We start from the raw sequence: 13,417 nt of genomic DNA, 5'->3' as shown, positions 1-13,417 counted from the left end.
GAGGGAGTCATGACTGCATTATACTTCACGTTCCCAAAACACTACATTGGGGATAGATTACAGGGCAATCTTTATTCTACCAAAAGTACTTTGTGATTAATCATAGGGCTCAGTTACTAAAGCAGGTCACCGGCAATGCACACTTGGCTGGCTCTAAGAAAATGGATATTATTCATAATCTAAAAAAAAGAATCCATCCTATCTTGTCCATGTTTCCCCCTGAAGTAGACATTGGGAGACTGCATACCAACATATACTGAAATCTAAGGCCGATGACCAGGCTAACTACACAGTCACATATTCCATTGGTTGCAATAGTTGAGCACAGTAGTGCTATGAAAGTCCAAAGTTTATTTCGTCATAATTGAAATCAAAACAATGTTCAATAAAAGCGCAACAGAAACAACAATGCGTTTTGAACCACCCAATTCTTAAGCAGTACATATACTGTTTGGCAACTCTTATACCTTACAGTATGTCCTATGGCAACATGTTGGAATGCCATCCGTGACCAGCTTCCTGAGATGGACTCACATATCAAAAACACGTAATTGACCAATGCAGTGGTCATATACCGTGGCATGAGAACAATTTTCTTTATTTATAATCCCACAAATTGACCATAACACTCACAACATACCATTGCATGGTCCAATAGTACATAGGTTATTATATTGCAAACACTATATGATGTATTAGTAAATATATGTCAAATGGTTACTGAAGTTTAAACATGATGGAAAGCGGATATCCAGATGGAGGATCCAGAAGGCATGAATAGTGCTGTAGAAAACCACCCCCTCTACGTGGTGGAGGTACCCATCCAGTGCCCATAACTTTCAAATAGGATGTATCTCCCCCCATGCACTTCCATCATATGCCGTGTAGGACCCAACATGGAGAGGGATAAGAAAGACGCAGAAACATCTAAGTGCTCATTAATGTGTCTTTATACTTTCCTAGTGGTAAACCTGTTGTACTGCAGGTTTCAAATCCCCACAAATCACCAAGAACACCATTGTGACATGTAGAGATGAGCGAACTTACAGTAATTCGATTCGTCACAAACTTCTCGGCTTGGCGGTTGCTGACTTTAGCCTGCATAAATTAGTTCAGCTTTCAGACTCTCTCCTAGGACTGTATCCACCTTTTCCAGCCCACCGGAGCACCAGAAAGCTGAACTAATTTTTGCAGGCTAAAGTCAGCAACTGCCCAGCCGAGAAGTTAGTGACGAATCGAATCACTAAGTTCGCTCATCTCTAGTGACATGTGTCGTGTCACAGTTTATCAACAATTTGATAGTGTATTCGAGTTTTTTATGAAAGTTATATTCTTAATAGATCTGATTACGGCAATTGGTTACAAACTTGCGGCAATTACAAATGCTCCCAAGTAAGATGCAATTTATGCAAATATATGGTTAAAGGGGTACTCCACTGGAAAACTTTTTTTTAGATGAACTGGTGCCAGAAAGTTAAATAGATTTGTAAATTACTTCTATTAAAAAAATCTTAATCCTTCCACTACTTATCAGCTGCTGTATGATACACAGGAAGTTATTTTCTTTTTGAATTTCCTTTCTGCCTGACCACAGTGCTCTCTGATGACACCTCTGTCCATTTTAGGAACTGTCCAGATTAGGAACAAATTCCCATAGCAAATATATCCTGCTCTGGACAGTTCCTGACATGCACAGAGGTGTCAGCAGAGAGCACTGTGGTCAGACCGAAAGGAAATTAAAAAAGAAAAGAACTACCTGTGAATCATACAGCAGCTGATAAATACTGGAAGGATTAACATTTTTTTAATAGAAGTAATTTACAAATCTGTTTAACTTTCTGGTACCAGTTGATATATATATATATATATATATATATATATATATATATATATATCTATATCTATATCTATATCTATATCTATATCCCCCCCCCCCCCCCCAGTGGAGTACCTATTTAATTCTCACATTTACATCTGTCTATGCAAGTAAGGTATACAAATTGTTGATTAACTGTGACACGACACAATTGGTGTGGTTTGTGGGGATTGTTACCTAGTTACATCGGGTGCACCACTAGGAGACAAAAAATACGTATTTATGAGCACTTTTCTGTGATGCATCTGTCTCATCGTGCTTCATGTCGGGTCTTGTACGGCATATAATGGAAGTATCTCCCATACATCCTATTTAAAAGTTAAGAACATTGAACGGGTACCTCCACCACAGAGAAGTGGTGATTGGTCTAGAGCACTGTTAATGCAGTAGGCGTTCTGGATCCTCCATCTGGATCACGCTTTCCATCAGGTTTAAACTTTCGTAGTGACATATATTTACTAATACATCATATGTGATTGTAAGTTGAGATCGTTATGGTCAATTTGTGGGAATATACCGATATATATATATATACACACATACATACACACACATACATACACACACATATATAGATACAAATATATTTTCATGCCACGGTATATGACCAGTACATAGGTCCATTTTTGTGTTTTTGATGTGTTTAACTACATGCGTGAGTCGGTCCAAGGAAGCTGGTCCTACATATTGACTTATGAGGTAAGGTATATAAGAGTTTCCAGACAGGATCTGGACTATTGTACCATCGTGCTTGTCCCTGCATTGTACCTAGGAAAATGGCCCAGCTTAGTTCCTCCTGCACTCCTGATCTTGCTGGTGTTACCCGTGGAACATCTACATATGGCGGTGAGCTGATTTTTTTTTTTTTTTCCAGAAGCATTAAGCTACCATCTGTACATTTTAACTAACCATTTTAACCTTTCTTGGAGTGGCTGTCACTGTTTTTGTCACACTAACCGCAGCCCCCACCACCAGTTAGGTGTTGTTCATGGCTTTAGAGCAGGGCTTCTCTGGAAAGGTATGTGGTGATCAAGACTGGAATACGAGACATGGCTAGCTCAAATAAAGTTAGAATGTTGTTCTTCTGACCTGTCTGGTCCTAAGCCAGAGAATGAGGTCCTGCGGACCTGACAGGTTGCCTTTACAATAGCTGTCGGTTATTGGGAAAGAACAGATGTGAGGCCACTCCAACAGTAGATTATCTACCACATGAGCAAGGGACAATGGAAAGAGAAGAAAATTGATAGACCCCAAAAACATTACTTGGCGGCCAGTAGTGACTGGTTTGGCAGACATTTATCTAATGTGTATTGCCAGAATGTAGTCATAACAGTGTTGACAATTTACCTCCATAGTTGCTCCCACCTGTTCTGCAAAGTTCGGTGAAGAGAGAAAAATCCCATGTTGGGCAGTCGTACAGTGCTCAGCGTGTTCCGTTCACAAGACCTATCGTAATTAATAGGACTCATGCACAGAACTTATACGGCATCATATGGTTGCCTGACAGTAGATACAGAATCTTGTAGAAGGGGCGGAAGAGGAACCCTGGAGGGATACTTTAACATGGCAAACAATAATTTAGAGAGCAATGATCAGTGAAGTAACGATGGGGTATTAAAGTAATCACTTGAGACCTTGCAAACCTCATGGGGGAAAAAAACAAAAAAATATTTTGAGCCATATTTTGGGCAATATTTTTACCAAAAGTCCAAAACACAGGAAAAAGTTGCAAATCTTTTCATAGTAGGTTTTCTCTGTGTTGGTTTCACTCCTGGCTTTTAAAAATTGCTGACCAAAAGGAGCGCCACTACCGTGTGTGCACATAGCCTGACTTTTCATACTTGTAAACAATACATTTCATAGTAATATATTAATTCAAGAGATTGTCGTTTTTGTAATAAGCTACATTAAATCAGGTCAGGAGGGCATATTACCTCAATTATTCCTTTATACAGTACTGTGAGATATACAAAGTTAATACTGGATGCAGCAGCATATGAGGTTTGCAGTTGCAATGGACAGATCGGATCCGTTCACACAGAGGGCATACAACGCGGAATCTCCTAAGTGTGAACGGGCCCTAAGAACAAAACATAATATTACAAGAACATTGTTAGATCTACTGTAGCAGCAAGTGAAGTGCCATGGCTCAAAAAAGAATGATACTACTTTTTATAATGATAAAAATGGATTAACCTAAAACTAAACTTTCATAGGGGAGAATTTGTGATCTGCTTTCATACAGATGATGCTCCTGATTCTCTTTTTATCCTGTACTTAAAATGAATCAGTCAGCAGTTTTCACATGCCACACCACCCCATTTTGCGGTATAACAATAAAAAACAAGACAAAACAAAAAAAAAAGCCTGAAATAAAACTATGAGGAGTTGAGTGGCCAATGTGTTTATCAATCAGGGACGGGACTTGGCTGTAAATCCTGCTTTTGACTGATAGATAATTGAGTGCCCAGGACACATCCCTGGTTGATTAACATCCAGCAGACACTTGACTGCTCATAACAGACGATGGGAGTAGAAACAGCAACATGGGTATTTTTAAACTTCCTTCCCAGTCGCCTATATGACAAAGTTGACAGTTTGAGGGGGTCAAAACTGCTGACAGAGTTTACTTCTAATTTCCCTAATAATAAAAGGCCAACACGTGTTTCAGTCTCTATCCATATACTCCACTCCTAATTTGTGGAGAAGGGCCTATATATGGTATAGAAAATCCAAGGAAATTTACTGGTTGTTTTGTCACTAATGCAGCTACTTTAAAGTACCTAAATAAGTGCATCTGGTGCAAAGCTAAAGCGATAGGGTGGCATGGAAGATGCTCTTCTTGGCAGAATCTTATGTTAATGTTGTTGCCAGGATGATTGCAAGAATTAGCAGCAAGATGCCTACACAGATGATAATGAAGATCATTTTCTGGAAAGAAAAAAAACGGAAGTGAATTAATATATACACATTTTAGCTCACAAATAGAACTGGACATACATGTTGATTAAACTTCCTACAAGATTCAGTTGAAAAACACTGGACCTACATAATATTGTCATTATTTAGTCTAGAGATAGAAAATAAGAAGAAAATAAGAGCAAACCTGTCCAGTGTAACTTTTCCCCACCTTTTCAAAGAAGGAGTTAAATCTGCTAAATATTTGTATGGATAATACAATGGATATCCACATCTGTATGGATATTTTCTGCATTGCACTACTGTGCATCTAACAGTGGAATCTGCTGTGTGTGGCCTAAAAGCCGGGCAGTAAATCCATAACCTTCGTTTTTTTTACTGGAAAGTAGGAAGTAACGTTTACCTTTTCATTTTGCTGCTTTCAGTCATATATGTAGATATACAGATGAAGTCATAAGTTTCACATACACCATAACAACAGTCATTAACCCCTTTCTCCTGGATGCCTAATGAGTCTTAACCTTAAGGACCAGGCCCATTTTATTTTTGCATTTTTGTTTTTTCTTCCTCGCCTTTAAAAAATCCTAACTCTCTTATATTTCCATCCACAGACCCATATGAAGGCTTGTTTTTTGCGTCACCAATTGTACTTTGTAATTTCATAACTTATTTTACCATAAAATGTACCAAACATTATTTACGTGGGAAAATTGAAAAGAAAACAGCAATTTAGCACATTTTGGAAGGTTTTGTTTTCACGCTGTACACTTTCCGGTAAAAATTACATGTTTTCTTTATTCTGTGGGTCAATATGATTAAAATGACACCCATGTTATATGCTTTTCTATAATTGTACTGCTTAAAAAAAAAGAATATTAGTATGTTTGAAATTGCCCTATTTCGACCACCTATAACTTTCTAATTTTTCCGTATATGGGGCAGTATGAGGGCTAATTTTTTGTGCCATGATCTGTAGTTTTTTTTTCTTTTTAATCAGTACCACTTTTGCCTTGGTTTTACTTCTTTAAAAATTTTTTTTTTTTTACATTTACACCGTTCACCATACGGGATAATTAACAATACATTTTAATAGTTCAGACTTTTACGCACGCAGCGATACCAAATATGTGTATTAATTATTATTTTTATGCTTTTTTGGGGGTAAAATGGAAAAAACTAACGTTTTACCTTTTTATTGGGGGGGGGGGGAAGGGATTTTTCAAATTTTTTTACTTTTTTATTTAAATACATTTTTTTTTTAACACTTTAATAGTCCCAATAGAGGACTATTTATAGCAATCATTTGATTGCCAATACTGTTCAGTGCAATGTTCAATGCTATGCTATGCACTGATAGCACTGATCAGTGTTATCAGCTATCTTCTGCTCTGGTCTGCTCGATCTCAGACCAGAACAGAAGACCCCAGGAGACAGCCGGAGGCAGGTAAGGGGACCTCCGGCCACCATGCTGGATGATCGGATCCCCGCGGCAGAACTATGGGCGATTCGATCATTCATTTAAAGTACGGCACAGCCGCAGATGCTGTGATCTGTATTGATCACGGCATCTTAGGGGTTAATGGCGTACATCCGCGCGATGTCCGCCATTACCGGCAGGTCCCTGGCTGCTGATAACAGAAGGCCCCCCCTTGTAGACATTAGTAGCAGACGCCTGTAGACCGCAGCCCCCCTTGTAGACAGCAGCCCCCCCCCTTGTAGACAGCAGGCCCCCCCTTGTAGACATTAATAGCAGACCCCTGTAGACCGCAGCCCCCCCCCTTGTAAATAGCAGCGCCCCCCCCCCCCTTGTAGACAGCATGGCCCCCCCCTTTAGACATTAGTAGTAGGCCCCCCTGTAGACTGCAGCCCCCTGCAGACGTTAGTAGCAGTCCTCCTGTAGACCGCAGCCCCCTCCCCCCTTTAGACATTAGTAGCAGTCCCCACCCTTGTAGACAGCTCACCTGCGGCAGTCCTCTGACGGGTACTGCTGCTCCGCTGCCCCGTTCTCCCGTCCGCATCATGGCATTCTATGGAGGAGCATGTGACATACACGTCACTCTGCTTCCTCCATAGCGTTACGCTGGGCGCAGTAGAGGAGGTGGAGTGACATGTGTGTCACATGCTCCTCCATGGAACACCATGATGCAGACGGAAGTACGGAAAAACGGGGCAGCGGAGCGGCAGCAGGTATCGGATTTGGTATCTGGGACATTGAACGAGTCCCCGATACCATGGAAATGGCTAGTATTGGCCCAGATACCGATACTAGTATCGGGACATCCCTATCTGTTATAACTAATTATTTCACATTTTCATTCATTAGTCCAGAGCAATTCATACTTGGCAGTCATACTTCTGATCAGCCAATCATTTTTCAAAGCAATGTCCCTTCTAGGCCAGTAATTGTCTGAGCAGCAGTATGACACTCTGGGCCTGTGTCATAATGATTAGGCTGATTAGGACGTGAAAGTGAAAAATAATGAATATGCATTAGAGGGGCATGCATAGTGCAGCATACAGGACAGAGGCAAGAAAGCTCGGCAAGCCGCCACCCACCTGCATTGCGCACTAAACCTAATTAGCATTCTAGCAATGGTGGCCATATCTTAAAAACACAGAAACCTATTTACGTGAGGAATACATAATTTTACTCTTGTTCACCTGCACTATAACCCAGTGTATTAAGTTTAGGGGTTTCATTTTTTTGTGTTTTTTTATTATTTTTATTTCTTTCCCATTTTTTTTATTTATTATTTATTTTGTCAATTTTTTTTTCTTTTTATTTATTCTTTCTTTTTCCTATTTTTGTTATCTTCATCCTGTTCAGTATTTAAATGCATGTTTGTTGGAATTTTGTCATTTTAATAATATTCTCTATTATGTTTTAGATACACATGGGTCACAGAAGTCATATCAATCCCCGGCGCTGTCTCACACTCCAATCTTGTGTGTGTGTGTAATATATATATATATATATATATATATATATATATACACATACACACACACATATAATAATATATATATATATATATATATATATATATATATATATATATATATATATTGCTGTGCCATTTTTCATTAACCTGCTTTTTCTTCTTCTTTGGTGTGTATGTCATCTTTTGACAGGAATGTGGATATAGTGTACAACCTGTTTGTGTTATGTACAAAGTTGATCTCCTACATGTCTGTGGATGCAATAAACATAAGTAAGGGTATGGAAACCTATGACTTCAACTGTAGTTTTATGACACCAATGTTCAGTTTACCACAGCTTGCTTGATACAAAAAAGCAAATCTGCTCATAAGGAAGAGACTTAATGTGCAAATGAAAAAAATCAGAAAGTCAAACAATCAAAATTCTTACATTTACAGTACAAGTGTATAAACAAATGTGAACCCTTCACCAGAAGTAACATAAAGCACCCAAAGAACAAGTCACCAGTATGGCTAGGTCCATACCACGCTTATGCTGTCCATCACAGTTACCCGTTGGCATCTTGCCAAGAATGAAATGCCAATGTATACTATGGCATACAGTAGTGGGCATCAGACATTTCAATGGTCCACCTAGTGACTCTGTTCAGGCCAATAAGCACTAATTCTTGGTAATTAAATAGGCCTCAATAGTGCAGCAGACCACCCAATTTAGTCCTGTTAAACGAACGTATAACAGCAGAATTCAGCCCAATGAAATGAATGCTGCCTGTTGCTGTGCGCCACAGTATGTGTATATGTATATATGTGTGTGTGTATAATATATATATATATATATATATATATATATATATATATATATATATATATACACACACACACACACACCTTTTTTTGGCAAGATGCCGACGGACACCTGTGAAAGACACCACAAAAGTGGTGCGAGCCTAACCATTAGCAAGAAGCTTCATGTGTATTACATTTATACACATATGCCAGTTGTCTATGTCTACAAAAGGTGCATGGGCAGGGCAGACATTTGAGGAATTTTGCTTTTCAAACTGTGGCACAAAACTGGTGTATATGCTATACAGAAAATCTATCCTGTTTTACTAAGGATGGCTGTGAAATGTGCTGGATTATGATGAGACTATTAAATTTTATGTATTTTTTTCTGTAAATATTGGTGTAAAGTTTTCAGCCACAAGGTGGCATAAGGGAGCAGAGACCATCTAACATACCTAGCAGTATGTCTGCTCTTAACTTATATAGTGTTGATCACAGTGATAAATCTACTCAGTTTCTATTAGTCATGTCTTTGTTATATTGTCAGGCAAGTCAGGTAAAAAAAAAAAAAGTGGTATTCCATAATGTATTAACACTAGGGGGCACACCAAACCGTGAAGCCATTACAATGGGGATCAAAAGTTTGGGCACCCCAGGTAAAAATTTGTATTAATGTGCATAAAGAAGTCAAGGAAAGATGGAAAAATCTCCAAAAGGCATCAAATTACAGATTAGACATTTTTATAATATGTCAACAAAAATTAGATTTTATTTCCATCATTTACACTTTCAAAATAACAGAAAACACAAAAATGGCGTCTGCAAAAGTTTGGGCACCCTGCAGAATTTATAGCATGCACTGCCCACTTTGCAAAGCTGAGATCTGCCAGTGTCATGGATGTTCTCTATCATCATCTGGGAAGACCAGGTGATGTCAATCTCAAAGGTTTTAAATGCCCAGACTCATCTGACCTTGCCCCAACAGTCAGCACCATGGGTTCTTCTAAGCAGTTGTCTAGAAATCTGAAACTGAAAATAGTTGATGCTCACAAAGCTGGAGAAGGCTATAAGAAGATAGCAAAACCTTTTCAGATGTCAATATCCTCTGTTTTGAATGTAAATAAAAAATGGCAGTGATCAGGAACAGTGGAAGTTAAAGCAAGATCTGGAAGACCAAGAAAAATATCAGACAGAACAGCTCCCAGGATTGTGAGAAAAACAATTCAAAACCCACATTTGACTGCACAATCCCTCCAGAAAGATCTGGCAGACACTGGAGTTGTGGTACACTATTCCACTATAAAGTGATACTTGTACAAATATGGTCTTCATGGAAGAGTCATCAGAAGAAAACCTCTTCTACGTCCTCACCACAAAAATCAGCGTTTGAACTTTGCAAATTAACATAAAGACAAGCCTGATGCATTTTGGAAACAAGTTCTGTGGACCGATGAGGTTAAAATTTAACTTTTTGGCCGGAATGAGAAAAGGTAAGTTTGGAGAAGAAGGGGAACATAATTTAATGAAAAGAACCTCTGTCCAAATGTTAAGCATGGGGGTGGATCAATCATGCTTTGGGGTTGTACTGCAGCCAGTGGCACAGGTAACATCTCACGAGTAGAAGGAAAAACTGATTCAATAACATTTCAGCAAACTTTGGATGCTAACTTGATGCCATCTGTGAAAAAGCTGTAGTTAAAGAGAGGATGGCTTCTACAAATGGATAATGATCCTAAACACACCTAGAACTCCACAGGGGGATTACATCAAGAGGTGTAAACTGAAGGTTTTGCCATTGCCTTTACAATCTCCTGACCTCAACACAATTGAAAATCTATGGATAGACCTTAAAAGAGCAATGCGTGACAGACAGCCGAGAAATCTCAAAGAACTGGAAGACTTTTGTAAGGAAGAATGGGCAAATATACCTCAGACAAGAATTGAAAGACTCTTGGCTGGCTACAAAAAGCGTTTACAAGCTGTGATACTTGCCAAAGGGGGCAGTACAAGATATTAACTCTGCAGGGTGCCCAAACTTTTGCAGACGACATTTTTTGGTTTTCTGTTATTTTGAAAGTGTAAATGATGGAAATAAAATCTAACTTTTGTTGACATATTATAAGAATGTCTAATCTGTAATGTGATGCCTTTTGGAGATTTTTCCATCTTTCCTTGGCTTCTTTATACACATTAATACAAATTTTTACCTGGGGTGCCCAAACTTTTGATCCCCACTGTAGTGTCCACACATGTACATACAGGTACAATATTCTTTATTCAAGCCATGAAGTATGTAGACATTAAAGAGAATCTGTCAGCTGCAATTCACGTTTTATTAAACTGCTAACACAATTTTTTTTTTCATCTGATAAACTTTTGTAAAAAGGTAAAACATAGACTTATCTAATTAAAAAAAAAAACATAACTCCAAAATGGTCTCAAAACTGCACAATACCACATTAAGTTTACAACTATGGGCATTATTAGACAGTTCTCAGCACAAAACGAAGCACAAAATCAAGGAGTCATGTAAACATGATTGAGAAACAGATGGAGCAACCTTCATGCTTCTAAGGCTGCTTGCTAAAGCCTCAGACCACTGCATCTCTGTCAGATGACCTACATCCACTTCCCATTTATTCTAAATGGCTAGTGGATAACATATATAGTATTCAATCAACATATCCCAATATAGTGTAGGGTCGATGGAATACATTTTGTGTCCATCATACCCAGAATAAGGTCTGCACTATGAAAAGAATGTAGTCAAAGGAGTAAAATAAGACAACCTTAACAGTGCGGTGCAGCTGAAAGTGGTTATAAAAAATTGACTGAAATGTCAAGTTGACCTGAAAATTTTTAAATAGACCAATCTATGCTCCAATCTATGCACTCCCAGAACTGTACATCCTCTAGTAAATGCGCAAAAAAATATCAATACAGTACTACAGTTCTTTTCTCTCTGAAGAGTTTCCAGATGAAGTCTGGCAGGTCGAATGTCATACGAAAATACCTTAAAGGTATCCATACTGTGGAGTTATGCAGGATACACAATAATTCAGACATCAGTATCATCTTGAGTAAATTAGACCCCAACTAGGGACAATGGGATCACTTGCACATCCACATAACTGAACTGAGAGGCAACTTGGATGCCAGAGTTAGCAATCATAGGAAGAGAAGGCAGTGCATCCAGAAGGAGCACAGCAAAGTCATCCCAATTGATCGTTAGGCCAGAATATCCTCCAAATTCAGTTATGAGCTGCATAAGAGAGGGAAGTGAAGCTGTTAAAACCCCAAGAAAAGGAGCATATATATTTAGGAAGGAGACCAATGTGCTGCTTACTTTGACAATACAGAAATCCCCTAATCCCTTTGGAAGTCCTAACCATGCAAGCCATAGGCTCGATGGCCAGAGCTAATAGAAAAGGTGAGAGGAAAACCCTGATGATTGCCTGACCCAAGGAAAAAGGGTGAGATAGCAAGCCGTTGACCAGAATATTCTTCTTGGGACTAGCATACAGCTACTATACCCAATCTCATGGTGACTAAGTACTATTCTCATTATCATACAGCAGGTATAGTTGCACTTTATGCTGTCAAATGTCTTGACAGCATCAAGGGCATTAATTGTCTTTGCCCGTCCCCTCTCTAGTGTCATCTGTAGATTATAGTTGGAGAGCCTGATTTTTTCCGCTGTGGACTTTCCTGACATTAAGCCGATCTTAGCAAGGACCTTGGCAAAGAGTTTAATGTTCACACATAACAGAAAAATGTGTGTGCAGGCTGTGGATCCTTGCTGGGTTTAGGGAGTAAAATGATGATGTCCTCAGAAATTGTGCCAGCCAGCCGTTCTTTATCCTTTGTGGACATACAAACTACAAGTAAGCGAGGCCACAGGAACTTAGGGCTGGGCGGTATGACCAAATATGTGCATCACGGTATTTTTGCAACTTATGGCGGTTCCACGGTATATAATGGTATTCCCCCCCCCCCTCTTAAATCATGTGACCCGCAAGCACTGTTCTGCTCCCCCCCCCCCCCCAATCAATCATCAACCCAGCACTGCGCTGTCCCCATCGGGGTACTACTCACATGTCACCCGCCAGCGCTGCCCTCCTCGTTCTCCTGTTTGTTGTGGGCCGCCTGCACTGGTACTGTGTACTGTACGCTGTATCGCGGGTCACATATGATTAGCGCTGGGCTGATAATTCATTCATTCCCGAGGGGGAGGTGCCAAACCGGTATTGGGAAAAATTCATATAGTGCAGGACAAAAATTTCGGTATTCGGTATGAACCGGTATACCGCTCAGCCCTACAGGAACTCCTCATATGATCTGAAGAATTTACAAGGAAGCCAGTAATAAGGGTATACTTCAGCTTCTCCACCTAATAGGCAGATCAGGCATTTCAGGCATAAACAACTTGAGCCTTCAGCCACCACTTCTTTGTGCCTTTAGTAGGGCAAGCAAAAAATTCCAGCTCTGTTCCCATCATTCTCCTTTCCAGGGCACTTAGATTTTTGGGTAGAAATATCCCAAATAAAAAAAACATTCGAAAGGCTAGAATCCCATATCAACATCATGGAAGCAGTGCTCCCTGAACAGTCATTCGAACAAATGACTTCTTAGCACGGAAGTCATACGTTGTTTTTAATGACAGTAACACTTTAAGCTCAGTAGGGAGGTTTATAGTGGATAACCTGCGACCAAGATGGGTGGAGTTTGTTCAAAGGTCTATACACCAACACCCCCAGAGCAACATCAGACACTTTAGGAAGCAGACAATAATTGACCACTGCAGGATCTTTTCTGTCATGAGAACCAGAATAACAAGGATGTACTTTTTTTCTAAAGATATCAGAGTAATGAAAAAAACGACATTCAGGATTGAAG

The 13,417-nt window shown here is 39.4% G+C and overlaps 1 protein-coding gene across 2 annotated transcripts in view; it reads right to left on the bottom strand.

Moving 5' to 3' along the window:
• Positions 1–1,938: 1,938 nt before the first annotated feature.
• Positions 1,939–13,417, bottom strand: part of STX2 (syntaxin 2) — a 73,957-nt gene continuing 62,478 nt past the window's right edge. For both annotated transcript variants that reach the window (XM_056533281.1, XM_056533292.1), the window contains exon 10: positions 1,939–4,807. In XM_056533281.1, coding sequence (XP_056389256.1) covers positions 4,730–4,807 — 78 coding nt within the window. In that variant the 3' untranslated portion in view covers positions 1,939–4,729. The remainder of the gene's footprint in view (positions 4,808–13,417) is intronic.

This window comes from Hyla sarda, chromosome 1 (assembly GCF_029499605.1).
Source record: "Hyla sarda isolate aHylSar1 chromosome 1, aHylSar1.hap1, whole genome shotgun sequence".
Taxonomy (NCBI): domain Eukaryota; kingdom Metazoa; phylum Chordata; class Amphibia; order Anura; family Hylidae; genus Hyla; species Hyla sarda.
The sequence above is the reverse complement of the archived record's forward strand: the minus strand, read 5'-3'. Positions and strand labels throughout refer to the sequence as shown.